Consider the following 27,784-nt stretch of genomic DNA (forward strand, 5'->3'; position numbering starts at 1 on the left):
TTCCATCGTACCTGCAGTAATTAAGGCATTTTACAACGGGTTACATATAGGTGACATTATGTAACTAACAGTAATATAAAGAGTCCTAAAAACGCACTGGAATCGTTCTTTCATATTCCTTGGTAATTCAAGGAAGACTATTTTCATTTTAGGTTTCTGTTTCAGCTTGTTACTTTTTGTTGTCTGATCTTGTGGAGTTTCTGTGTTGTTTTGTGTGTAGTGGATTTCCGACTGTACTTGAAGGCACCATGGGACAAAAGGGTCCACCCCCCCAAACTCTGATTATACAACACAATCGGAAGATGTGCAGCTCACTCAACAGGACGGTGCTCGGTGCGCATCACTAGCTCGTCAACTATCGTTAGTAGGAATTTAAAAAGCTGAAGCAGCCCGGCATAAGAAACGAATGTGAGTGAAATAATCCACACTAACAAACAAATCTCCAGTTTTACTTCTGCTTAACTTTATTATCGACATTTAACTAATGCTAGCTAATGTAGCATTGATAACTTAAGTTAGCATTAGCTTTTACTTCTGGATAGTTTACCCGACGTCAGACTGTCACGTTATTCATTAGCTTAGTTGTTGTTGTGGTTTGTAGTTGATACTAAATATTATAACGTTACATGTTTGTTCATACTAAAGTTAGTCCTCTAACGTTAAGCGCGTTCCTCTTTTATAAAACCCAGTGGGTTGGCTGACTTTGCGTGAGTTTGTTTCATCACGTCGGTGAACATTGCTAACGTTGACCTTCTAGTTAACCCGAGGGGGATTATCGATGGATGACCTGGGGGATCTCGCTAGTGGGCAAAACGTTGCCCTGGTCATTCTGTCCTTCCTCCAAGCTGACTGTGGAACTTCAGAGTACAAGAACGAGCTCCTCTCGCTGAGAGAGGCCTTTAATCTGACCCGGGACATCAACCTCAACGGCCGCAGACAAGACGATGGAGACCTCGAAACTGATGGTCACTTGTTTAGCAGCATCACAGCTGCTCGAGGTGATGTCGCGCCTTCAGTGGAACTGCAGTGGCCCAGTGAGTAGCTGGATCGCTAACTTTAAACTGTGCTCTGCTCATATACAGGTGACAGAGTACAATGTCATACTAGCACACCGCAGACACCAGATCAACTGTTTATCTTTGAGGCTTGTTTGTGGGTGTTGTTTCTGAAAGCAAAATGTAAGCTTTTTTTTTTTTGCTGGATGTGCCGTCAACATGTGGTTTAACGCACCAGTGAGCTCATTTAATGTAGAAGTTTTCCACTTTGTCACAGTCAAGAGTTATGAAACAATTTGTGTCTTTAAGGGAAAGCAGGAAGTGACAGCTGTCAACCATTTCATGTACTTGGTGTCTCCGTTGAGGCAAACTCAGATCCACATTCCTCTCACGTGATCACTGCATACAACTTTTTTTTTTAACTCCATAGCATCAGGTTATGTGGGCTGAAGAGGTCAAATGTGTGATATTGTTGTCCAGAATATTGAAATGGATTGAATGAAGGTACATTGCTTGGAGTTAATTTGTTATTTGTGCACTGATGTTTGGACCGTCTTGTTTTCCTGCAGGGAACCGGGCAGAGGAAGCAGATCTTCGGCAGATTACAAATGGGCTGCGAGAAATCGCCGACCAGTTTGAACACAATGTTGTAGCTGAGGCTACCCGGAACCTCAGCAGGAACATATCGGCCTCCCCCTCTGAGGTGAGTCTACTCTGAGCTCGGGGAGGTGTTGATGCTGTGACGGTCATTGTCTGTTATAGATAGGACTACAGATAATCTGAGTCAAAGTTAGAAACACAACTTGTGTACAGTGGTGTATAACAAGGAGATCGCCACATCCACATTTTGTACCTTGCAATTTAACCGTTATTGAATTTGGTTTTCACTTTGATCACAAGATAATAAGTCAGTACCTGGGTGGCCTACTGCCTCAGGTAAACTTTATTCAATTAGCCACAGTCACTAAATACACGGCCTAAACTGTGTTAAATACTTAAAGCTACTATACGGGACTTTGTGCTGCAGTAAAATGAGGTTTTCTCAAGAGATCCTGGTGCTCGGGGAGCCACCCTTCCCTCCAGCAGGGCCAACAACACGGCCCTGGTCTCCAGCAGTGTGGGGGGTCATTGTTGATTGATTTAATCTGATTTTGCGTGGAATCCAACCCGGTGGTAGTGATGACAAGCTTTAAGAATATCTACATAGAAACAGACAATCTAGTCCCTGGTGGTCTCGTTTGGTTATGTCGGTCATATAGAGTCAGAAGTAAATTGAGACTTTTTCATAACCAGTTAAAAGTGCTTAGTTTGGTGGTTTCTGTTTGATAGGTGAGGACCCATGTCCACACTCGCTACTTAGGGGGGCAAGATATGCAATCATTTATTTATGCCACCCAAAAAAAAAGAGTGCTCATTGCAAAATATTATTTTTGCTAAGGAACTACACATCAGAGTTCTGTAGTAAAGCAATGTGTATATACTGAGATTAGCTGGATTAAGGTCATTCAATTTGAATTAATTGTTCGATAATTGCCTATAGAAAATGCTTTATTAGCACTGCAAAAGAAGACATATTTGTATACATTTTTTACATTAATGAATTGAGAACTTCATGTACCAATTGATCCCTTTGTGCTTCGCAGCAGTGGAAAGATCACCTTCGGTGGGAGGTGGACAGAGCGATGAAGCGGGGCGTGGGCCTGGAGCATCTTCCCCAGGAGCGCGTCATCGTGGCCCTCACGCTCACCCTGGTGAAGGGAGTGTGCGAGCGGACCCCCCGGCTCCTGAGGAACCTATTCGACACCGTACTGCAACGCTTCGGCCCTGCGAGGGCCAGGTGACTTGTGAGCTGCAGGCGGAGAGGAAATAACTGAGAAACGCGCGGTGGAAGACAGCGGATTGTGAAACTGGCATCTGCTCGTCACGACCGGTCGACCGTGTTGATTCAAAAGAAGTAAAAAACACTTCAGACGCAGAATTATGAGTTTACAGTAATATTTGGAAAACGGGTAATAGGTTGATATTGACACTTGAATATAGTCATTCCTTGATTTGTTTACTATTGCTTAAATTTCTTTATTTTTTCCTTTTATACTTGAAAGACAATTTTGTATTTGACTAATTTTCTTTTGGTGTATACATGTCTATTATATAGTGTCATGTGATTAAATCTATTTTCCTGTGATCGGAGTTTAATTTCAACCTGATTTTATATTCTTTAAACATTAAGTGTGTTGATCTTTGGCAATGCAACATTTAAATTTACACACGAAAGCATTTGAACAAACCACCACAGAAAAGGTTCTCATTGTTTTAATTATTCTCATCTCAAACAGTGTCGTAGGAAACTCGAGGTACAAAGTGTGTTTGGGACCTTTTGCCATCCACCCTGCTTCGTACTTAAATGGTTTCCCTTTGAAAGCAGGAAGTCAGAGTGTATTACTGTGTAACGCTGACTGACATACATGGAAATGGTTCATCAAACACAATGTCCTAACAGACATTCCTGAATTTCCATAGTGATAAAACTTACCACAATAGCCCCAAATTTAAGAGAAAACATAGAAGTGGAGAGGCAGCAGTGGCCAAATCCCAGTTCATCCCCTTTTAATAATCAACAGATCTGATGATGATTAACTCAAAGGGGCGGGACAATTAAAGGTCTACATTTAATGAGGGGGAGGCCGTGGGACATTCCACTAGAACACTTCACTTTCTGTTTCAGAGCTCCTGCACTGTACTGAAGATTGGCTCACTAGTAACTGCAGAGGTTTTTGTGCTGAGGTGATATTCATGCAAAAATGTATTTCATAGCAACACAAGAGGTTGAAACTTACTTCTAAAAACAAATCTCGATTGAAGCGCGTTGCTGCCGTTTTGATCGTCGCTGAAGAACCCATTTTTGCCATCGATACCTCATTCTACTGGTGACCAGGACAAACTAACCGGGACAGACCGAATAGTCACTGGAAAGCTGAGGCAAGAGTCAGGTACACTATAAGCAGTGGAGAAATAATAGTGACGGGTACAAAGCAAAATACTGACAACTTAAAGTTCAGTTAAAGTTAAGACGGGGAAGAAACTGCAGAGAGAACGAGGTTTAACGGAGGAAGAAGCACAACCAGTCAATCCAGTCCTGAAAGCTGTTTCCATTAAAAGGCTGATTGAATTGACTTTTCTACTAGAGAAGCAGCAGAACTGTATCTGAGGAACTTAAAACACTTTCATCCAATCATCGTTTCAATACACAAAAACTGGAAAGATGGAACATGAATCTAAGCTAATATGCATGTTTTGTTTCAAACTGACAAATAAAATCAGATGAGTTTCTTGTCTACATCATACATTTGGTTTGTTGATCAGAATAAGTCATCACAGTTAGAGGGGGAACATAGAGAGGAAGCTAGAAGTCTCACAGCAACAGTAAATGTGGACTTTGATGTTCACCCTAGCTAAGGGAGCGTCAGTGAGTTTCTTCATGTAAAAACGCTGACTCATAACAGTGCTAACAGAGAGCCACAGACACAAGAGAAAGCAAAACAAGCGGAAGAGGGATGAAGTACACAAACTTTCCAATCAAAGTCATAAAGGGCTGGAGTCTTAAGAACTGAGAGAAGAAAAACACCCAAAGTAAGGAGAACAATGGAGTGCATTGTTCTCCTGCGTGTGCACCTGGTGCAGTGGATCAGCAGTAAGGTTGTGGATGGGGTGAGATCTTGGTTTCCTAGGGGGCATTTTCCAAAAAGGTTAAAAGCAGCCTCATTTAGTAAGAAGAGTCCCACCATGTGTGTACTAATACATGTATTTCTACCGTAACATTGCGTAATTTACATTCTCCAACCCCGAGAAAGATGTTCTACTTCCTCCTGTAGCTCATGACACCATACGCCATTACGGCCGCGAGGACAACCAGTGTAGCACCTCCGTAAAGCATCGCTGAGAGATCCGATTCTGTTTCAGGCTGCATTGGGGGCTCCTCGGCTGGGGGTTCTACAGGGGCCACTACGGCCTCTGGGACAACGAGTGCAGCCTGCAGGGCCTCTGCCACGGTCTCTGGCTCTGGCTCCTCTGGCTCCTCTGGCACTGCGACGGGCTCCTGTTCTGGTTCAGGAGCGGGTTGCGAGGTGGTGTCATGCTCTGCTGCGGTTTCCTTGGCTAGAGATTGGGGAGCCACCTCAGCAGGCACTGGGGCGGTTGTTGCAGCAGCTGGTTCTGGCTCAGGCTCTGGTTCTACCGCAGGAACAGATAACGGTGCTGCAGGTTGGGGCTCAGAGGGAGGGGGAGGCCGCTCTGGTTCTAAGGAGATGAGGGAAGGCTCCGCCGACAAGCTCGCGGGAATCTCTATTACAACCGGGTCCTCTAATGAAAGCAGAGAGGCCGGGTCTGTCGAGCCCGCCTCAGCCGACACTGGAACGGGTGGAGTCTGGTCCCTAAATTCTTCCCTCAGCTCGGCCAGCTCGCTCTCCGTGCCCAAAACGCTCATCATGCTCTCGTCTATCGCTCCGACGTCGCCGCCTTCCTCGAGCAGCTCGGCGTCTTCGCGCTCGACGTGGACAATGTCCGAGTTGGAGGAGTTGTTCTCGCTACGCTCCTCGGCCAGAGCCGCGCCCTCGTTGCTGTCCAGGCTCTTGACGTCTTCGCGGTCCATCGCGCTGACCTGTGCCCAAGACTCGTGGCCGGCCAGAGACACGGGAAAGCTTTCCGTCTGCCAGGAGCTCTGCTCACTGCTGTTGTCCCCAGTGCAGAGCAGCGAGGAGGGGGGGCTGAGCTGGTCGGGATGCTGGTCCCCGGAGAGGATGTAGATGTCGTTGCTGTCTTCAGCAATGGTCACACCTCGCTCCTCCTCTGGCTCGAGGCTGAAGATTTCACCCTGTGGTAGAACAGACGGAGACAAATGGCATCAACATTCTGTAAATGCAAAATGTGTAAATGTGATATTTTGTATCATGAGTTTGCTCTTTGGGTGCAGCAGTCTACATAAGAGCACAACGCTGCACTGCTTTACACCTGATGCTAGCCCTGTAACACCACCTAGTGGTACACAGCTATCAATCAACAGCCAGCTGCAAGCCTCTCCTCTTACGTAACGCGCTTATCGTATGATCACGTGGGTGTGAGTGACTGACACAGAGGTCGGCTTGCTGAAGTGAAATATGTTGAAGTAAATCCAACGGTAGAGTCTGCGGAACTAAACACACATTTTACCTCAAAAAAGCTTTTGTGCCAAAGCTAGTTTTTTCATGTCAGCGTTTCACAATAACTGCAAGGAAAACAAAAAACAGTGTAGCACGACTTTCCATTTTGCTGAGTGTGCAGAACTCACAGCATATGGCTCAGAAACAGGCCGTTGTTCACAATGAGCCCAGAGGAGCGCGATACACACGGACGTGCTCACTGTCTTGAGGGCCTGTGTGTTGAACACACCGCGTGAATAAAGGAGGTTAATAGGCCCTTTTTCACAGCAGCCAATTTGACATCTCATTGCAGGGCAAACACAGGTGCAATTAATTACATTAATTATGGCCCTGTTCCTCTTACGCCAGCCGTGGCATCGTGCATGCTGGCTCACTGAACCTGTTGTTACACGCTACATAGAATGTGGCCATAATGCATCTGATCAAGCACACCTGTGTTTACCCTGCTCTGTCAAAATACATACATCCAGCAGTACTTTGGGTTACATGCCAACTTCATCATGCTGACATAATCACAACGATACTGCCAACATGCTGGTGTTTAGCAAGTATGATATTTAGCATTTTAGCACGCTAACATTTGCTTATTAGCACAAACTGCAAGTTACAGCTGTGGTTGATGTCATTGATTCAGCTTGGGTATTTGGTCAAAACCTCTAAGAGTTAGACACATGAAATCATTGATCTGATCATGGTGCTCGATGAAAAGTTATTATCACAAAGTAAGATTCAACCAGAGGGGAACATGCATATCTTACTGTACAAAATTCACAGCAATCTATCCAGTATTTGTTGAGATCTTTCACTCTAAACGACAATAGTGTAGCTCAAGGTGGCCCCTAGAGGAAAAGTCAGATCATCAAAGTCTGTCGGCTTCATCCTCTGGGGACCATGAATGTCCGTCTAAAGCTTCATTGCAATCCATCCAACAGTAGCAGAGACATTTCCGTCTGAACCAAAGTGGTGGGATTATCGTTAGCAAAAACAACAAAAAGACAAGAGAAAATGCTGAAAGTAGGCTGGGTGTATAGTAAACAGTTCATCTAGGTCTACAGATAAACCATGCTGGACTGGTTTGTTGGATAGGCCGTGAGCAGGCTTCTCCGTCTTGTTTCTGTGCATGTCACAGAGGTGTCTACTGAACGGACGGAATTCAAACAGACAGTGAGCACAGAGGTGGTTGTTGTGCGAGTGCAGCAGAAAGAAGATCAAAGAGCAGCTCCCTCAGCGACAACGTCTCTTTTGAAAACATGATAATATGTCACGATGTTCTTCAGAGTCTAATTGACCTCCAATTTGCATCTGATCGACAGGAAGCATACAGCATGGAAATGATTATTGAGCCGTGTCAATACAACTTTTAACTGACATAGTCAAGCTGTGAAGGTTATTTTCCTTACAAGGACACTCAGTGGATGCAACGGTAGCTGAGAGATTAAATCTCACAGCCTTCCATCGTTATCCAACATTCGCTCTCTCCGTAAGCTGATTTGCATGTGGGAGAGCGCGAGCGTTTCACACAACCCTTGAACTCACAGCAAAACGGTGCTGACGGCACACAGGAAGGATAACCTTCGATCCTTCGCCGGCATTTAGTCTCAAGTTCATGCTGCTGATCTACAATTTAAACCGACGATAAACCAAAAAACAAGGTTACACTGAGTGCCAACTGGGCGTGCCAAACCGTAGAACACAAGCGCCAACTATAAACTATTTGTTACAGAACTTTTCATGCAATTTGGTAATAGAAATGTATAGAAGTGGGAATTATCCTGGACAAATTTGCTCTCGAACCAGGTAAAGTCTAAAGCTAGATTCATGAAAATACCACTTCACATAGAAGGATTCATGAAAAACAAAATGTACGAATAAACACAAATAATTCATCTTTGTCCATATCTTCACAAAGGATAAATAATAAAACTACACACCTGACTTTCTCCTTAATGCTCCGTGTTTTTGTCCTCCAGCACTGCTGAAGCTGGGAAACACACGGATGTTTTAAGAGTCATTCTGTCGAGAGGCGTGTCCCATAGTTCTCCACCCTCACCCCAAGGCAAACACAAACTATATAAAACAAGTTCACATTCCTGCTGTTAAGGCGAGGGTGTACCTCCCTACATTGCACTGCTCTGATATCAACCTGAATCTGACAGGCATCCCCGACATCGGAGGGCCGAGTTAGGTAGCCACTGCCCGAGACAACCTTTAAAAAAAAAAACTGAGAAATATCTCTAACCACACTGGTATTTTGGGAGACGAAACCAGCTGCCACATTCCTGTGACGGTTACGAGTACTTGCTACATTGCCACATACCGCTGCTTTGGAAATCCAAACATTAGATCTTGGGTGTAACAAAAGGCTCACTTTCCATATTTACATAATGTCAAATCCACAAGAAGACAAAACAAACAGAGTTTCACAGTTTTTTTTGAATGATTATTCAAACCAGAGACTTTTAATTGTGGGACTATTTCCACATGATATTCATTGGCTCATACGTGCTCTTGACAGTTGTGAGGATTATGTCATCACTGTTCCTAACGGACGAGCACTGCAAGAGGTCACACAGCAGCTGACTGAGAGCGACGGCTGGACTGCTCATCACTGTTTGTACCTTTAACTCTCAGTGTGACTCTGGTCAGTCATCACACAGAATGAATATGCAAACTGTGGCCGGTGCTCTTTCACGTTAGGATAAATGCAAATGAAATACCTCACCGAAGTGAGACAATTTCATCATTTTGACTGAATAGGTTCATAGTGGACGACCCGGTCGCTCTACCTCCTGCCGCTACAGTCAGCTGTGCAGCTTCAAAATTTGCATCTGTAAATACTGTTTTTTGACCCGTCATCATAACCAGTGTTGTGGCAGCAGGGAGGCTGATGGACAGACGGGAGGCTGGAGAGGAGGGATGGTTGCCCTGTTTAAACCTTGGCAGGCAGCCAGCGTGCTGCTGCCATACAAGTTATTTAGCGAGCTACAAGTGGGCCAGTCCAGCCCCCGGTGACGATGTTTTTAGATTATTACGAGTTATTTGGGGGGGGGGGGCTTCCTCAGCCTACACAGACACTCTACTCTGGTCCAGTCTCACGCCGATGCAGTGGCACAGCGATGCACATGTTTCACCCTCCCGGAGCTGGAGAGAGGGCGCTTACATAACACGGGGGAGAACTGTTACACTGCGCAGGGTGCAGCGTGACGTGACACGGCCCAGGCTGGAACCCTTGAAGCATCATCACGAAATGTCATCACTGCACCTTCACCACCGGAGCAGCAGCAGAAGCAGCTGAGACTGCAAATGTAGAACTGAGAAGTTGCTTTATTCGCCTTTTAAGATATGCCGCTTTGACTATCAATTTACCATCAAATATACTGCAGTAAAATGATAGGACTCCCTTATCCCTTTTCTCTTTGCTAATGGGTCAGGTGCAGTTGTCGGCGCGCCACTTTTAAACCCCAGGAGTCCCGTTACATCACACGCACAAGGACAGTAATATGAAATGGCTGTTGTGCACACTCAGTTCTCGTCCAGCAGTTTTCACTGAAGGACAATCGTCTTGATTCCTCCTCCGGAGGGACAAACCATCGCACGCAAGAGCACACACACACACACACACAACCAACTAACTCTACTCTCCAGTTTAGAGCTGGAGAGTATTAGTCTCTTTCATTTCAGAATCTCTTCCTCCATGGAGGCCATTTTCTTTTGCTCATCTCCCCCCTCGTCCCCCCCCCCCCCCCCCCCCCCCCAATCATGTCTGTCTCCCCCCCCACCTGCCCCTGGCTGTGCACCGTCTTCGGGCTGCTGCTTTTGTTCCTGCCAAATGAAGTGTACAGCACATTAAGGTCATAATAATCCGTATTGTGTTCTGATGTAACCAACAATGGCATCGTGAGAGGCACTCAAATCTAGCAACTTCACTGGAAAGTGACCAACCCGGTACTAATCTGTGCATTTAGGATTTCTTTTTTCGTGTCGCTTCATCAAAACATGCGGGAACGGATTAATAAATAAATGAGATAAATATGAACAAAACACATTTCTGATCTGATGGTACTTGATGTTCCTCAGCGTTCCCGAGCATTTTGCATTTTTTTGCTCTGCAAGTTCACATTTCATGGAATGAGAACATTGTGCCGCAATAAATTAAAACAAAACCTGTACAGTATGTTTACTCGCAACCACTCAACAATGACCAGAACTAGAACTATAGCTCGAGCGGAGAGATCTATTCGACGGCTAAGAGTTTCTCAGAGTAAACATTCGCACACGCAAATGCATCCAGACCAATGAGCTCCACCACGAGTACATCATCCTACCTCAAACTCTGGATCGCCTGAATAAACAGTAGAAGGTCCTCGTGTCTGCTGTCTATTGGACCGTCCATGGAGTGGATGCAGAGAGAGAAGTGTGCATGCAGGCAGCTGTCAAACCAATGGAGATTTCACTTCGCTCTCACTGGCTCACCATGCACACCCTCTTTCTCTCGCCCCTCCCCTCCTTCGTATTCCCTGCCCTCCTATCGCCAGTCTCTTCATGCAATCTCTCTCTCTCTCTCCCCCCCCTCCTTTCTTTCTCTCTCTCTCTCTCTCTCTCCATCCCTCCATTGCTGATCCTGGCCCAGCCTATCATCTGGTCATCCTCTGTGACATAACGCAGAGCAAGAATGGCGCTTTGTTTGGATCCAGCGCATTATATTCACGTTAATTTTCAGGAAACCGGGCCGAGCGTCGTGACACTGAGGTAGTGGCGACCAGAGTGGCGGTTAACGCGTCAAGTCACGTGACCCTTAAATCAGCATGACCTCGTTCATGGAGCCATCTGTGACACAGTGGTCCACTTATTACAACGTTGGAAAACTAAATGCTCACAATGACGATATGGCAGTGGCACCTTGCAGAGCTTAAATGCAAACTGCCGAGACTACTAGGCCGCTCACATGAGAGTTCAATGTTGTGGGATGGTTATATATGCTAAAGTCAAAATCCAAAGCATTAATATATCTGCTATGTAAAGATGTGGTGGAGTAATGGTCGCCCTCCCTCCGTGTATGTTGTAATCAGAGCTTCTCTGTTTACATACCTGGGCCGCGCATGAGTCCCGGTGTGTTGTACTCCACTGGCTAGCTAATGGCCACCACTCAACGACCCCGCCCCCCCTCAGGGTTACACAGCTAGCTCGGTCAGCAGTGTTGCCATTGTTTTCACTGCTCGCGCCGTTAGCACCACTAGCTGTAAGTCGCCACCGCGTTGAGAGCCTTGTGGAGCCAAACCCTCAAATTTAAACGTGCTTTGAAATTAGAAGTCTGTACCTTTAAATAAGCATATTATCTTCATCAACAAACGGCAATAGTTTATTTCTCCCGAAGAAAAAGCAACATCTTATGAAACACAAATACTATCACATGTTAAACCATGATTAAGTGTTGTCAAAAGATGGACGTTCAAGTTGTAAATGACCACAAAGAAGATTGTATGAAGCGTTTAATTCGTTCTGGCTGATGGGAGGGCAGCGGTTACTGGTTGTGTAAGTATTAAACAGGGGCAGCGAAAGGGTCTCTTGTATGTATAAAACATCTGTGCAGGTAACTCATCTGGCTATTCTGAGTTCTGCACATCTCATTTACTTGATATTTAAGCATGGCGCAAGCATTTCCATCTAAATATGCACTACAAAAACTATTTAGACTTCCAGGTGACGTAGTATCAAATAAAAGGGCGGGCATATAAAGCTTTTGTTTAAAAACTCACCCATCCCCCTTGCTGGACGATGTAGCCGGCTTCATCCTCCTCTAGGAAGCGCACCCCCAGCTGCACCAGAGTGGTCAGAGACTGGCCTTCGCTTTGTAAAGCCTGCAGCAGCACCAAAGGGACGAGCACCTGGGCGAGAGGAGGAGACACTCAAAGGTGAGGGGAGAAGAAGAAAGGATGGCAGAGGTAATCCATACAGGAAATAGAAGATTTTGCATGTTTCATAAAAACTCACCTTGCTCCAGCCTCCCTGTGTGTGTATTGAGAGATCCTGTGTTGTGTCTCTGAATCTCTGGTAGTCCAGAGGCCTGAAACACACACACAGACATAATCACTGGTATTAAACATAAAAAGGTCTACAAATCGCTGTTTAGGAATTAGTTAAATGTGTCTAGAATAAAAGAGGGTTGGGTTGGTATTCACAAAGTTTACTAACTGATCCCGTGTGTGCCAGTGAAGCCACACACTCCTCCTTGGTCATATTCACACACAGCTGCGATGTATTTGTGTTATGCATTGTGCTATAGAATATAAATGCGTTTGTCTTGTAAAGCGGATGTCATCGATGCTTAAAATTAAACCCTGGTTGATAGTCGGAAATTTGTGTGCCTTGGTTTTCTTCCTTTTCTTTTTAAATATGATTCAATATCCATGGAGCACGTCCAAAAAGCTGCTTTGTATTCTCTGGGGAACTTGCCCTGAGCATGAATGCTGGCTGCCTAACCAGTAACACAGTTGGACGTTGCCCAGTACAACCACAGTCTTATCTGTTGGCCACAGAGCAACTCCAGGAGCAGCTGGAGCTGATGCCTTGCTCAGGTGAACCTCCCCTATGTTCAAATGACTTAGATTCAAATCGTGTGGTAATAGTTCAATAGTGTGATTGCATATTCCTCATCTGTGAGCGGTCTCAGTCCGTGTGAACGCTGTGTGACAACACCTCTCTCAGGGATTGATGGATTTTTCAAAGCTGAAAAGTAGAAATGAATGTGTGTGTGTGTGTATACGCGTGTGTGAAAGAATGGGCGTCAAGTCAATACGTTCGAGCAAAAACTCATGCATGTTCTTGTGTTCAATCTTAATACATTCAGAGCTGAATGCAAAACTTTCGGTCACTTTCATGCCGTACAGTTCAAGAGTTCACTAAGAAATGTTCTAGTTGCTGCACCGGCTCCCAACGTTCTGTTTTGCGGTCCGCAGAAGCGCCGATCGTCTCAGAGCAGCGATGCCGCTGATCTACACCAGTATCGACATGAAAAATACAAATCGATCGAGAAAGTTAAGAGAGTTGTAAACTGACCCTGCGAGGAGTGTGTGTACAGCTGCTGCCAGATGTGTGTCGAGCTCCGCGGCCACGCGGTCTCCCACTGCAGCGAGGCAGTCTTCAATAGAGGTCTCTGGGAGGACCGGACTGAACACCAGCGACGTGTGCCGGTCAAAGCCTGTTGTGGAAAAGGCTGCGAACACACAGAGCACAGGAGAGAGAGAGAGAGTTATGTCAGACAGGAAGTGCAGTTCATTAGGAATTATCCCCATTGGCAAATGGATTATTTATGGAACTACGGTTATCTGAGTAGCATGAATAAGTGTCTCGCACACCTCCATTGAAAAATAAAGGATGTTGGCTGTCAGTGAGAGAGGGGATTTCTCTCCTAATGAATTGGGTTTTACACCAAACCATCCCCCACTCAAGAAGCTCACCTCTCTTACTAGACACTCACTCGTGTCATGCTACTCAGAGAGCTGTGGTTATGTAAAGAAACCAAAGTTCTCTTTCGCTGCATACATTTCATGTTGTACATTGACCGTTGGACTCCTTTACATAAAGGAGACCAACGGTTTGCGTGAACATTGAACGGCAGAAAGAAAAGACAAGAGTTTTACAACATTGAAGGTTTTTGTGAGTCTCCTTTCATTTATCTATACTGGGCTTTGAGTTATGATTCCAGTTCATGTATACATTGCACTAAAATGTCTACACGGAACCATATTGTTGTTATATCTATTTTCTTAGACTTGACTCCTTAATGGTTAACTTCAAATCAGAGACTTGAGACCTGAATAGTACTCGTATTGTGTGTGTGTGTGTGTCCACTTTACATGCAGCGATTTCGTCGTCCAGTTGTCTCAGCTCTTCTTCGTGCTCTTTTATCATTGTGCGCCTCTCGCTCTCATTTTGGGCATCTCCTGAAAGAGAGATAAACACATGACATATGAACGGTGTCTCTCTCGCTCTATCACACAAACACAGACAGACTCACAAAGACTACACAACCACCGATAAATAAATAAAAACAGTTGTGCACGTACAAACACGAAATAGTTGAAAATGGAGCTCTCTCTCTCTCTCTCATGACGTGCATCCAAGGCACCGATGCACAGCTCAAGCTTAAGTTTATTGTTATGAGATTCACAATGAACCACAAAACCACAAACCAACTGAGACAAAGGCTGCTGGTGAATGAATATATAATATGTGGAGCCCCAGCATTGATCCCGACTCCTTCCGGTTCACTCACTCCGCTCAAAGACGGTGGTTACATCCACCATCATGGAATGTGGACAATCAGCTAATAGAAAAAGAAACACAAAGGGCCTTTAGGTATCGTTCCTCATTGATTTTTCCAATTAATGTTTTTGCGACGGAAATCTGGCGTTTATTTCATTTATTGTTTTTAAACAGGAAGGACGAGTAAACTCAGCCAACCCCCCTTTTTCCATTCTGTGCGTGTCCCTGCAGCTCATACACGAACCCCCTAAAAAGGACCACTGTTGGTTTTTCCTGGGCTCAGTGCTGTTTCAGCATTCAGCCAGACAGCTAACCGGACAACTATTTTGCGTTGGTTCATAGGCGTGTGAGTTATCCTGCAGTGATTACACATGACAGGCTGTCACAAATTGGACCAGGCCAAGCGGAAAGCCAGGATCAGCCAGTTATCTGCCCCTCCCCGCCCATTCCAAAGCATGCACACAGCAATAAAAAAGGGACAGGAAATATAGGGTGCTCGGTGCACAGGGAACAAGCTGGAACTACGGCCCGCTGCGAGCCTGAAGTCGTGGCGCAACACGCTATAAAAGCCTCTGTAAAGAAAGACCAGTCTTCAGCCACGCTGGACACCATTAGTGAAAGGATCGTAGCTTTCACGTGACATCTATTTGTTTACAAGCAGCGGGTACTTTATTAACTGTCATGATTACATGGGCACAACAGTCTCCGGATGAGTTTCTGTGCCAATGTCAGCGAAGGCTAAATCGAGCAACGAGAACAGGTGGCAACCTGCCTGCACACCCTGAATATCTGTTGTCACTGCCCTGTGTCCATGTGCGCACGACTCTATTTGTGTACCGTGTGAAAGCATGTGTGAGGTTTGCCCTGAGATATGTGTCACACACCAGCGACATGAAGGGACCGTAGAGAGCGGTTAAACAGGGTGTCCTTGACAGTACTTCTCTTCGGGAGACACGAGATATGTCATTGCTGCGCTTTAACTTCAGATTGAAGCACTACCTCACGGCAGGTTACACCTCAACTACATTAGGAGTGAGAAGAACATTTACCCGCTGATCTAAAGTCTTTCCTCTCACCTTGAGGAAAGGTTAGCGCCTGTGATCTGCCGACGGGCAGCATTGCCAGGTAGTTGAGCACAATGTACTTGGTTTCATAATGGAAACCCTCAGGCACAGTGGCGGTGATGGAGGCAGAAGCGGTGGCGGGGCCTGAGGTAGCCATTGAAGAGACGTCAGACTCTCAGGCATATGCGTTTTTTACAGTCACAGCTGGACGTCTCACCTGAGGAAAATCAGAGCCACAGGAGGGAAATGAATATGTTGATTTGACAATCATGATTGCTGTAGTAGTTCCGTCAAATCAGGCCAAAACACCCATTAATAAAAGTCACATCACATCAGGCCTAAACGTCATAATGACACCAGTAAAACATCTGTAAGGTGTATTACATTTATGTGCCACTCAGTGTCATCACATGCATGGTAGCAAAATGTTTTATGGCCATTGTGCAAAGTGGACATGGCTACTTCCTCATCCAGCAAAAGGGGGGATGGGGTTCAAATGGATCACTGATTCTCTGTGACTGCAGGGCTGCTAACTGAGAACCCAGAGGTAGACCCAAGACACATGGGTACTTCAACGTACACGTGGTGTACAGAGGGGGTTACAAGGGCAGTACGTGGCTTTACTAAACTAGTATTAAATGGAAGTTCAGCTCACATCGTCCTCCAGAGATGAGGCAACACCATGCGGACCAAAAGTGAAATCATTGTCAAGCTCGACAAAATAAAAAAAAGAAACACTTTCCGGCTTGAGCTGTCAAAATAAAACCTCTAGCTGCCCTATGGAGATTCCGAACCGTGTGATACCAAAGTTTCTACGTTCAAATAATAACTTTATAACGACTAGAATAATTTGAATACAAACCACTACTATTATCGTTAATTATTCCAAAGTGACGGCATGGCTCCAAAAGACAAAGACATAACGTTATAAGCTCATACGCAATTACCTAAATAGCGGACGTTTGTCTCGTTAGATAAGATAACTAACTAGAATTAACTGACACATTTCATAATAGTCTGCTACGATGAAAAAGTACGTGTTTAGTCGTTTTCGCCGGAACACCTTCTCACACATGCATGCTATAACGTGTTAGCTAGCTCAACGTTGACGTTTCACGTTCAAGGTGATATTTCGGAGACGCTAAACTTTCATTTAACTTAAATTAAGCCAAAGTGGAGTCGACTTCTTACCGTCCTTGACCAAAGGCAAACAGGTGCTGACAAACGACAGGTAGAATGGAAGTATGCGACACAATCCCCTGCAGCAGCAGCAGAAGAGAGCAGACCACCACTGGCAGGCAGCAGCAGCGCGAGGACAGTGTGTGCTTTGGAAGATGGACAAGCTGGCGACAATACATCACCAGACTTCCTGTCACAACTTTCAAAATAACACTCTCGTTAGTAAACAGACGGGGTACAACTTTGTTCTTGACGATAACGTAACGCTTACTTCGTGTTGGATTGAATATTAATCTTCCCAGTGTCTTTCAACGTGTCTTTCAGTGTATCCACGTGAAGTCCACGTGAAATGATGTCAGTTGAGCACCTGTGTAAAGTTAGTTACAGAAAGGCCGAACGTGACTTCTCTTAAATGTAAATTATAATCGTACATGATTATTATAATTACCTCTCCAGAGAGAGATATTTGAAACTTATATCCATAACTACCATGATGATACTCAAAGATGTAACATACTATCAAATATAACGTATGAGACTATACTAATTACTTAAAAAGCAGACAGAAACAGTGCGCACAATAATCTTGCCTGCCCAAGTAAACACAATTAAGCATTATTGAGATGTATTGTGAATAAATACATGTTATATGGTATTCTGCACACAGTCAAATAAATTGAATTATTGGAAAATATTCTAACAGGTGTAAATTGTTCCCTATTCCAAGGGGGACATGTCTTATTTTGAAAGTTATAACCGGATGTTATGTTCGTCTGGTATCGCCAGCTCGACTTTAATGCAAAAGAGGAGGAGAAGCATGTTGTCCTAACTGTTTCTGTGTCACTGGACTGTCCAAGTGGTCGGGAAGACGTTGTTTTTTTTTTACCGTCTCATAATAAACAAAGTTATTTAAGGACAGACATGGCGCTTACAGATGCTGACGTACAGAAACAGGTAACGCTAAAGTAATGTTAGACTCGAAACTATAATGTTCAACCACATGTATCCCTAAGTTATAACTTTAGGTTGAGTTAGCTAACATTAACACAACACACGTTAACGCTAGCCGATGGGCTAAAACCTGAACTAAGTTACCGTTGCGTGTTAAAGTTAGTAATCTATTATGCACTAAACTGTCGTTTTAACTTTCGAGGTTGCTGCTGAACTCGCGTTATTTAGTTTGGGACTTGGTCCATTCTACATAATTGTGTTAGCTAACGTTAGCTGTTACATTATCACACAAATTAAATAGCTAACGTTCCCACTCATATAGTCTGGCAGCGTGACGTTAATGTTGAACGAAATACGTCTTTCTTAAGCTAAAGTTGTATGAGTTCTGAATTTGAACAAACTATATGTTGTCTCTTGTGACAGATCAAGCACATGATGGGCTTCATCGAACAAGAGGCCAGTGAGAAAGTGGAGGAAATTGACGCGAAGGTAATTGCAGTTTAGTCTGTCAGTGTGTCTCTGTCTGTCTGTCTGTCAGTCCTGTCGGGCTCTGCCTGTCAGTCTGTCTCAGTCAGTCTTGTGGTGTCCACTGCTACACCAATAACAGGCCTCGTCGTTCCGTCTGTTTTCAGGCGGAGGAAGAGTTCAATATCGAGAAAGGTCGTCTGGTGCAGACTCAGAGGGTGAAGATCATGCAGCACTATGAGAAGAAGGACAAGCAGATTGAACAACATAAGAAAATGTGTGTTGTTGGTCACTTATTGCCAGTTTAGGGGGGAAAATGCTCTCGGTTGAGGATAACGTTAATACATTGTTTACACACCCTAAAAGTGTGAGCAGTGCTTATACACTGCCTGCCCATTGGACCTTCTCGTGATTTTTTTTATTGTATTGAATCACAGTTGATGTAATCAGGTTTCTGACACTGATCGAACGAAAACACTATATGATGTGATATAAATTCAGCGAAATTATGATACAAATTATTGTTCCTTCCCCTTTAAATCCTTATGTAACAGAGGCTCCTTTGGTGTTTCTCAAGCTTTACTAAATAAAGACAAAGTAGCGTTCCCTTACCTTATGTTCAGGGACCTGGACTTCACAGGACAAGGATCATAGACTACATGAGTGTGAGGGCACTCGCTGACCTGGAGAGAATGCTACACCACAACGGCTTTTTGTTGAGCTATTGTATTGTTTTTCACTCACTTCATCCAAATTCTTCAATTTGAGTATCGACAGCCTTACATTTTGTGAGACTTTGGCAGTCTTGAGTCGTCCTCAGATGGATTGAGAGACCAAGTTGAACTAATATACTAGCTGCGTCAACCTATTGAATCAATTCTTACCAGATAAGTTGGTTTTCAGTCACCTTTGTTGTTCTCAGCTTCTCCTTGTCCCCTCGGTTAAGGACGGTCGCCTCGGTAACGTTCTCATTACAGTTGAACGGAAATAAATATGTGTAACTACATCGCCTTCCCGGACATGGACGTCTCACGATTCGCCTCGTAAAATCCCGTTGTAATGGCAAAGGCGTCTTCAAATGGGTGTGTTGTGAGGACTGGGTATCATGCGGAACGTTTTCACGTCTGCGGATCATTTGCTCGTTTGACTTTTCTTTCCGCTCTCACAGTCAGATGTCCAACCTGTCGAACCAAGCAAGGCTGAAGGTGCTGCAGGCCCGCGACGAGATGATCACGGTGAGAGATCGAAGCTCGTATTTTACACATTTACACATATATATGTACACAGTACTGCTTGTTTACTGTTATATAGATGTTATTTATTCCAAAGGTATCTGAATACCAGTTCATGAGCGACACGTTTATGTCTTTAAAGTTATCTAAATAATTCAGGGGGAACCCTCTGTCCTCAGGATTTGTTGAACGAGGCTCGTCAGAGACTTGCAGAGATTGCCAAGGACGCTGCGAGTTACTCCAGTTTACTGGAGGGGCTGGTGCTTCAGGTAGAGTCGCTCTCATGGGAGAGTACAGGTAGATACACAGCTGATCGGTGTGTTGCTTTTCTGCGTTGTCTGAGTGTGCTTTTCGCTTTTTCTTTTAGGGTTTCTATCAACTGCTGGAACCTAAAGTTACCATTCGCTGCCGACAGCAGGATGTAGAGATGGTGCAGGTGAGGTTGAGTTAAATATGGTGCTTTATGATGTAGTTATTGTAACAAGGTCATTAGTAAAAAACGCAGGCGATTACGACAGCTGCTTCATCCTTTGTTACATGTATGATAGCAGCTAGTGTTGTGTTTGTAAGTCTTTGTTTTATTGCTTGACAGGCTGCGGTTAATAAGAACATCCCAATCTACAAAGAGGCCGTGAAGATCAACATAGTCGTCAAAATCGACCAGGAACGCTTTCTTCCGTCAGAGATGTAAGACGGTTAAATGGACTTTAAGACCAACTCTTAGTCTATGATGTTAAATGTATTGTCAGATGACTTTTTTTTTATGAAAGGGGGAAGCGAAAGCAAACTTAAAATGAGTTTGGCTATCTCATAACTGTGTAAACTCTTTGTTTGAACAGCTGCGGAGGGATAGAGGTGTACAATGATAACAGGAAGATCAAGGTTTCCAACACGTTGGAGAACAGGCTTGAGCTGATGGCACAACAGGTAGAGTAATGTAATCTATAATGTATCTAAAATCCAAAGCACACCTTTATAACACTCTGAATGTAGTTTCTGCTGTCTGCCTGTGGAGGGCAGCAGAGCCCACAGAGCTACACACAAATGAACTGAACTTTAATTGGGTGTTACTTAATTGAGCAATATTTTTAAGAATGGGGGAACACTGATTCTTCTTTTTGCTGGGATTGTAGATTGAGGTGCAGCAGGAAAACCAGTTGTTTACCAATTACAGACAATTACTTTTGTAAATCACTAAACTGTATTCAGTCACGCTTTGTGTTTGGGGCGACCTGCTGGTGTTGCAGATAAACCTTGAGAGGGATTTGTTTTGAGCAAGCGTCCCGACATGATTTCTGCTTCCTACACACAGCACACACAAGAGCCGTATCACTACATACTGTAGGCATCCTCTATGTATTTTAATATTATTTAATAAACCCCACGTCTGCACAAAGCAAGGCCAAACATCGTCGTCAAAATACTTTTCACTTATCTTTAAGTTTTGGCTCTCAACGTCTGCGTCCTCAACGTTATTCATGGAGATTGTTGGGAGGTTCAAAGATGTATCCAGGTTTCTCCTTTTAGTGTCTTGTGTGTACTTAATTGTGTCGTGACTTTACGTCTGACAGATGATGCCGGAGATCCGAGTGGACTTGTTTGGAGCCAATCCAAACCGCAGGTTCACGGATTAGCAGCGGATTGGAAGAGAGCAGTGTGGACACAGGTGACCAAAGACCTTCATCGTCGTGAGCACGAGTCTGTACAATCACTTGATGGGATGCTACTGATGTGTCGATATAGCTTTTTTATGTTTTTGCACTAATTGACGTAATAATGCAACAAGTGCAATTTTGTTTATGTGTAAGTGCCTTCTGTTTGACCTCTGCTTTAACTGCTTTAAATTGCAATGACATTGCAAAAATGTAATTCTGTTGCAAAAATGAAATCTGTGATCAAAGCGACATATTTAGGTCACCAAATATACACATATTCCCTTCACATGCTTAGTCTACATTTTTGTAGAGTACAGCCTGTAATGTGATGGATTATTATATGGTATGTTTGCCAAACGTTTCTTATTTTTAAATATTTTTACTACATGTGCATGCGGACAGCGAAAGGATGTTTACCATTGTTCTGAAGCACGAAAGCCAAATAAATAAAAAAGAAATAAATGTGTGTGACACCGAGAAATGAGCACGTATGAGAAATCTTTATTTACAGCTTGTAAACAAACATTTTACTCCGGCTATGACTCTACAATAAGGAAAATCTAGTCTAGGTACGACAGCCACATCAAAATGTGTCTTGCATTAAAAATGTAAAAACAAAAAAAAAATCTTTTAGTGCCACCCAGTGGACTTCAGTGATGGCAAACAGTTGGCAAGACAAGGTGCCCTACTCCCCCCACGAGTCTAACAAATATCACTGTCCTCGCTAAGTGGGACTCAAGTACCAAATCAATGTTTCAAAACCCCCAATTCCACTGAATTTCTTTAAGACATACAGTTTTGATGATTTAGAATCTACCAGCAATTACAAGGCGTTAATTGCGTTTTCTTTCCGTTTTTGTGCGCACGTCTTTTGAAGCGATGTATTTTCACGTGTAACTAAGCGGTATTATATGCTTCTCAGGTATAATTTAAGCCCCGCCGAGCTGTGTGGACGAGAGGTCGTGAAGGCTACGAGACAGCTGGCCCAGCGGTCTAACCGGTGGCCTTTAGGCAGGAAGTGAGCTGCGTGTTAGGGTGTATTGTACGTTAATGCCGGGATTATAGCATTACCATCAGATTAACAACTGGCTTTAGAGTTTCTGGCGGCCAGCAACTCCCAATCCACTGGAGGAATCCAAGATTACAACTCGGACCTCCCGGGCGGAGTGGGAGGAACGCATTAATAAACAGGGTAAGCAGAAGTTCAGACTCTGGCATGCAATCTTAGCTTTTGATAAAGATTGAAAGGGGAATTGTATCACTTGCATAGGATGGTGCACAGTTCTCCGTCATGACCACACAAATGGTCAGATTGTCTTTTTTAGTCAGCAGCCTCAAACCACATGCAGCAGCTCTCTCTTAACCAGAATAATCCTTCTCGGGTGAAAGGTAACAGACCCAGACATATTGCAGCAAGCACATGGGATCACCCCGACAATTTGGGACACACATACTCAGATTAGTCACACACATACATAGGACCCTCTTGGCAGCATGAACACAAACCCTAGAGAAACTGGATTAGTGATTAGAATCCGTTGGTCCACATATTAGTAAATAGACCCTCTTCATATGTCAGACCATCCCTCTTCCTTTGGTTAGGCAAGACTGCGGCCGTAATTCTCTCTCTCTGTATTCAGCGTTCGCTCAGTTGTGTCATTCATTCGCTTAATTAAAGCAACGGGGACAACGCGTCCACCGCCACCAATGCCAAGCGCCGCTATCCCAGGAAGCCCAGCACCGTCTCCCCGACCCCAAGAAAGTAGACACCCTGCGCGATGCCGAAAAGAGGAGCGATGACCAGAGCGCGACAAGCCGCGCCCTTCAGGAACGCCGACGGGCCCTCCCGCGTCATGATGCGCCTGCAGAAAGTACACAGAGACGGGATAAGGGAACATGTTACATGGCCCTCCGCACTTTAAAGACATTAAGGCAACACATGTTTCCTTACAGGCTAAATTCTTACCGTGTGCAGTCAACAATTCCTTTGTATGAGTCCTCCCCGTCACCTTTTTGCAAGGTCTGCAGACGAGTCTTTATGACTGTACAGGCATTTAAAACACAGGTGTAGTATTATTACATCACATCAATATACATGTATGTATATATATGGCACTATGTATCAGCTAGCAGGGACAAAACTAAACTATTGAGCAGGCTATCTATTATAGATGGTGAGTAGAGACATGAGTGAGTGAACCAGGAAGTCATTTCGAACTAATATCCATCTAAAGTTGTATTTACATGTCCTTTTAGTTAGTTAGTAAGATGAGTACGGTGCTATTTTTGATTCATTTTTTATTTAGCAGGGACAACACACACCAGATATAGCTAAAAGCTAATTGTCTTCTGTAGTCCCTGGACCGAGGCCATGAGTGCTGAGCAGGTCACAGAGATTAGTTGTATCACCAGGAGTGTGTGTACACACACCTGCTATCTTAGTGAGATCCCCATTCACACCCCACCTCCTGCCCCGACGGTCTTTCTCACTTTGTCTGTATTTTCCTCCCACTTACCATCCAATGGTGTGACAGCCACAGCTGCCACCGAGCCTGCGCCGCAGCCGGCCATAAAGGACTGCCAGAATGGCGCCCGAGCCTGCACATCACCCACTTTTTCCCGGCCCAGCGCGTTTAGGTTGGCAAACAGCGGGAAGTAGATCATTGAGAAGGGGACATCTCTGAAAATAAGGATTACGGAAATGTTTGTTTGAAGGAAAGGCAGAAAGGAAATAATCTGAGAGGGATGCTGTTATGGCATAGAGAAAGAAAGAGGATGGACTGTAAACAAAGGGCGAGAGAACGAGACATGGCCCCATTCAACGGCAGTATGGCAGCCAGACATAGCTGCAGGAATCTATTGATCAGATTTTTCAGGAAGTACAACAAACGCAATGTGAAATCAACTCATTACAGCAGTGATGACAAGAGTTGAATGAAAGGAGACGGAGAACGCAAGCAACTGTGCATGGTTGTGATATTTATCAAAGGTTTCCAACATGAGAGCAAAGTATAAGAAGCATAATGTCGTGGACTGAGTGACACCACTGAAATCAAGAAGACACGGAATTGTACTGGAGACCAGAACTGTCTGGAATAGTTCAAAACATATAAAGATTCTGGAAAAAGACCAGATTGTGAACAGTATGAAGCTATGGTTTGCCTCTGTCTTTTTAATTTCATTGTAAAATATAAAATAGCATGTATTGAAAGTGTGTGTGTGTGTGTGTGCGCGTGTGTTTATCTTTTTGTGTGTATGACCTCATTAAGGTAGCTCCTGCTCCTCTGTAGAGGCCCCCCAGTCCACGAGTCTTCAGCAGCTCCACAGTGATGCCGGTGGCCGAGGCCCGAGGTGCCGGGCTCGGTCGCGCTGGTTGGGGGGCCACCGATGATTGAGCTGGACCGGGGGCAACAGCCTGAGCTGGAGATGGAACAGGCCTCTGGGCAGCTGATGGTCAAACACAGACTGCCCCAGGTTAGCAACAATCAATAGCTCAATAACAATACTCACATTAGGTCTTAATTATTGGGAGGCATGGTGCGTATATCACCTAAGTTACATCAAATCAATCTTAGTATCAATAAAAGTTGATTTACTTCCTGAATAGGAATTTACAAGATTCCAGTGAATTGCATCCTTTTTACGCTGACATGAATGTTGACCAACTGCTTCTTGGTGTTTGTACAAGAAAAACAACTGAAAAAAGCATTAAATCCAGGAACCAACTCACTGAGCCGTCCTGCATCCTGCAGCTGGATCTTAAGCATCTCCATAGGAGTGGTGACGACCACCTGACAGGTCCCGGCCCCACAGCCCGCCAGCACCTCCCCCCACAGGGGTAAATGCCTGGAAACACAACAGTGTCAATAACGCATATACAGCATTATCAAGAGCACGCTTTTGCAGTAAAAGGCAAAGAGTCTGTATGTTGAAGAGGAAACACACACACTTGAGATTTCAAGGAATTGTTTTGTTTCCTCTCCAGATTTTGCCTCAAGCACTCAGCAAACCATGCATAGCAACAGTATATTCTTTTTTTATTTTATTTTATATGATGCATCATTGAAGGGCAAGAAACTATTTACCCATCTTTAGTGAGCTTCTGCCTGAAGACGTCATTGGCAGCCAGCTTGATGGCTTTTTCTGGTGTAACAAGAGTGAGGTTCACTGCTGCACCTGAAGGAGACAAACAGGCTGATGACACAGTTTCCACTGAGGTACACAAATAGAGCGGACCTACACGGCAGCTTATGGCTCACGTCTAATGGCAGTAGATGCTGGTTGTTAAGACAATAAGATCGAGGAGCGTAGGTAGATTAAGCTTATAATAAGGCACGGTCGAAGTGTTGTTTGTCACAAGGATTAGAAGTGCAAAAAATACCTCTGTAGCATCCGAAATAGCCCTCCGAGCGCACCGTCTTTGCCAGGCAGTCCATCCTTTAAAGACAAAAAAGAAGGCAATTTACATTTTGTCCGTTTTTTCACAAGGTCCTAGAATACACCATAGCAATGTCCATATGTTTCACTATTAACTCTACTGACAGACATTAAGGTCAAGTCAATTATATGCTTCATTTACAAGCATCATCACCGGTCTGGCCTTCACCCAAATACACCAGGACCCTCTCTTCAGCCACAACAACACACGGGACAGATACCAGTGCTGTTAATGTTGAACTGTTCTGCTTTTTCTTTGCAAAGAGCAAATAACCTTGTGACTGGGCCTTGAAGGGAAATTATCCAAGCTATTTTTCCATGTCTGACTCAGAGTGGAAAGCCTCAGTCTAAAATGTGGTAAGCACAGGATGACCACACCCAATCAGCCAGCAGTATTGATGCCCACCAGATGTGCGCAGTTAAACATCTGTGGTTGGTGTGTCTTTTAAGGACACGGAATCTGTCTTTTGCTCTGCATCTCTTCATTTTGTGTCCGCTTAACACATAATCACAAACTTAAGTAATTGAATGTGAAATAGTCCTAGTGCATTTGTTTGAACTTTTTGTCTGGTTTTGGTTAAGCTACCATGGCAGTCCATCAAAACACACACTGTATGCAGTCTTTCCCTTTTACTCATATGACCCCATGAGGGAGTTTTGTACAAACTCACCAAAACACTGGGCCAAATATGGGAAGAGTGTGTTGAGCTGTGCTGCTCCACCCTCTGAGATTCAGCGGAAAAGTATGTCGGCATCGTCTAAATAATTCCGACTTGTTTGATGCTCAAATTAGAGAGTGCTGTTTACCAAAGAGCACATTTAGCTATCATTCATCACCAGCAGATCTTTTGCAACGGTTTTACAGTTCAGAGACTTGGCATGTAGAAAAAAAAGATTTGTCTTCCTTCCCTAGCTCATAAAGATGACTTAAGAGGCTTTTTTTCAGCAAAAACTATGAAAACGTATTGTTTAGGGATGCTAAGAACAACTGCATGTATCGGGTTAACTCGGGCCAGGGGAGCCCTACTCACATTCCTTTGTAGACTTGGACGCCCTGCTGGTTCTGTAGGCGGGTCTTGGCCAGGTCAATAGGAAATACACATGTCACACCAACCAGGCCTGCCACGCCCCCGTTAATCAGCTTAGCGGGGAGGCTGCTGAGGGATCAACACAGACACAGGCCCACATGCATGCACAGACCCATTGAAACACAGTCACCAACACAAGCCATGACACATCCATTCAAGGACAAAATAGAAATAAAAGCGGGCACACCAACCAGACACAGAGAGAGAGAGAGAGAGAGAGAGAGAGTGTAAATGCCCAATATCAACCCAGCTGCTGCTTCCACATTATAAGAATGCATTCTGATCCGTCTTCATTAAGCTAAACAAACGTGGCAAAGATACTCACCTAACTTTCTTCTCCGCCATCCTGCTTGTGTTTGGGCTCCAGGCCCAAGACCACGACTCCTCCTCCTCCTCCTCCTCCACCTACCCCTCCTCTTCGTCTTCCTTTTCCTCTTCCTCTTTCCTCCCACACTTCGGCACGCCACCCAATGTTGTCACCGCAGCTTAACCCTCACCTGCCCGCCCACGCCACAAAAGCCCCCTGGACGCCCTGGACGCCCTTTTTGTCTGTTGTGGACAAAACCACAACAGAATCTGTTGGTTCTGTGTCTTCTGGCCCAGCCTTTCTGCTTTGTTGTAACTCACACCAAAACCCAATCTTAAATCTCCCACTGCCTGGAAACACAAAACACATGCAATTAATAAGGATGAAGTCATTTGAAAGAGTACAAGGGAGACCACTGTTTCTCTGTTATTTATGACGCTTGTCTCTCTCAAAGCCCTGTGTAGGAGAGTGTCTTTGTGATGGAGGATGGACACACCTCACATTAACTATAGAGCCTATCAAGTCCAGATTTAGTCATTCATAAATGTGAATAGCAGCATACCCCAGGACTACCACACGGAGACAGAACATATTGAGTCTGTCTAATCTGCCAGCTAAAAGAGATCAGAGCATTTGATCCAGCGAGGTGGGCTGAACTGAAAATGAGGGGGCTTGCTGGTATTCTTTTACCACATTTGGAATCCAGCAGTTAACAAAGGACTGAAAAGGAGATTTGAATAGAAGTGGAAAAACTAGTTTGACATATTGTATTTGCTTTTTCTGGAAGTACAATATTGTGTTGCCCCAGGGAGATAATACAGATGCAGTTGAAACCTTATCTTTGTTTCACAGCAATTTCATTCCTTTACTATGTTCTCTGTGTCTTCCATTCCCTCTCTGCCTTTTCTCCTCCTGACTTCCCCCTCTCCGTCAACTCCTTAATTAATCTCT

At 44.4% G+C, this 27,784-nt stretch overlaps 4 protein-coding genes across 5 annotated transcripts; 2 read left to right on the plus strand and 2 right to left on the minus strand.

Moving 5' to 3' along the window:
• The first annotated feature begins 298 nt into the window (after positions 1-298).
• bida (BH3 interacting domain death agonist) lies at positions 299-3,827 on the plus strand. The gene is made up of 4 exons (XM_079163156.1): positions 299-408; positions 758-1,034; positions 1,565-1,698; positions 2,639-3,827. Exons 2-4 carry the CDS (start codon positions 779-781, stop codon positions 2,834-2,836), a joined length of 588 nt encoding a protein of 195 aa, XP_079019282.1. The 5' UTR covers positions 299-408; positions 758-778; the 3' UTR covers positions 2,837-3,827.
• Positions 3,293-16,847, minus strand: bcl2l13 (BCL2 like 13). 2 transcript variants are annotated; one of them, XM_079163155.1, is made up of 7 exons: positions 16,711-16,847; positions 15,532-15,736; positions 14,047-14,133; positions 13,247-13,403; positions 12,182-12,254; positions 11,947-12,075; positions 3,293-5,865 (listed from the first exon to the last, which is right to left on the minus strand). In XM_079163155.1, exons 2-7 carry the CDS (start codon positions 15,674-15,676, stop codon positions 4,852-4,854), a joined length of 1,605 nt encoding a protein of 534 aa, XP_079019281.1. In that variant the 5' UTR covers positions 15,677-15,736; positions 16,711-16,847; the 3' UTR covers positions 3,293-4,851. The 2 variants fall into 2 exon arrangements, with proteins under 2 accessions (XP_079019281.1, XP_079019280.1); XM_079163154.1 differs by having other exon boundaries at positions 15,505-15,736.
• Positions 16,848-17,508: 661 nt separating this feature from the next.
• Positions 17,509-21,476, plus strand: atp6v1e1a (ATPase H+ transporting V1 subunit E1a). Its single transcript, XM_079163131.1, has 9 exons — positions 17,509-17,652; positions 18,073-18,138; positions 18,282-18,391; positions 19,283-19,349; positions 19,526-19,615; positions 19,714-19,782; positions 19,939-20,033; positions 20,186-20,273; positions 20,918-21,476. Exons 1-9 carry the CDS (start codon positions 17,620-17,622, stop codon positions 20,978-20,980), a joined length of 681 nt encoding a protein of 226 aa, XP_079019257.1. The 5' UTR covers positions 17,509-17,619; the 3' UTR covers positions 20,981-21,476.
• Positions 21,477-21,486: 10 nt separating this feature from the next.
• On the minus strand, positions 21,487-26,975 carry slc25a18 (solute carrier family 25 member 18). The gene is made up of 9 exons (XM_079163132.1): positions 26,852-26,975; positions 26,470-26,595; positions 25,383-25,438; positions 25,087-25,177; positions 24,732-24,847; positions 24,262-24,448; positions 23,518-23,681; positions 22,968-23,043; positions 21,487-22,863 (listed from the first exon to the last, which is right to left on the minus strand). The coding sequence occupies exons 1-9, from the start codon at positions 26,869-26,871 to the stop codon at positions 22,722-22,724; spliced, it is 978 nt and encodes a 325-aa protein (XP_079019258.1). The 5' UTR covers positions 26,872-26,975; the 3' UTR covers positions 21,487-22,721.
• Between the last annotated feature and the right edge of the window lie 809 nt (positions 26,976-27,784).

Source organism: Pholis gunnellus (genome assembly GCF_910591455.1).
Source record: "Pholis gunnellus genome assembly, chromosome: 7".
NCBI lineage: Eukaryota > Metazoa > Chordata > Actinopteri > Perciformes > Pholidae > Pholis > Pholis gunnellus.

Coding starts and splice junctions, on each gene's coding strand:
- slc25a18 (XM_079163132.1), bottom strand. CDS start 26,871: ATGGCGGAGAAGAAAGTTAG. Junction 26,596..26,851: donor ATGGCGGAGAAGAAAGTTAG/GTGAGTATCTTT, acceptor TTGATCCCTCAG/CAGCCTCCCCGCTAAGCTGA. Junction 23,044..23,517: donor GGCTGTCACACCATTGGATG/GTAAGTGGGAGG, acceptor ATGCCTGTACAG/TCATAAAGACTCGTCTGCAG.
- atp6v1e1a (XM_079163131.1), top strand. CDS start 17,620: ATGGCGCTTACAGATGCTGACGTACAGAAACAG. Junction 18,139..18,281: donor TGGAGGAAATTGACGCGAAG/GTAATTGCAGTT, acceptor GTCTGTTTTCAG/GCGGAGGAAGAGTTCAATAT. Junction 19,783..19,938: donor AGGATGTAGAGATGGTGCAG/GTGAGGTTGAGT, acceptor ATTGCTTGACAG/GCTGCGGTTAATAAGAACAT.
- bcl2l13 (XM_079163154.1), bottom strand. CDS start 15,676: ATGGCTACCTCAGGCCCCGCCACCGCTTCTGCCTCCATCACCGCCACT. Junction 13,404..14,046: donor GGACGACGAAATCGCTGCAT/GTAAAGTGGACA, acceptor GTGTGTTCGCAG/CCTTTTCCACAACAGGCTTT. Junction 12,255..13,246: donor GTACACACACTCCTCGCAGG/GTCAGTTTACAA, acceptor TGTGTGTTTCAG/GCCTCTGGACTACCAGAGAT.
- bida (XM_079163156.1), top strand. CDS start 779: ATGGATGACCTGGGGGATCTCGCTAGTGGGCAAAACGTTGCCCTGGTC. Junction 1,035..1,564: donor AGTGGAACTGCAGTGGCCCA/GTGAGTAGCTGG, acceptor GTTTTCCTGCAG/GGAACCGGGCAGAGGAAGCA. Junction 1,699..2,638: donor TATCGGCCTCCCCCTCTGAG/GTGAGTCTACTC, acceptor TGTGCTTCGCAG/CAGTGGAAAGATCACCTTCG.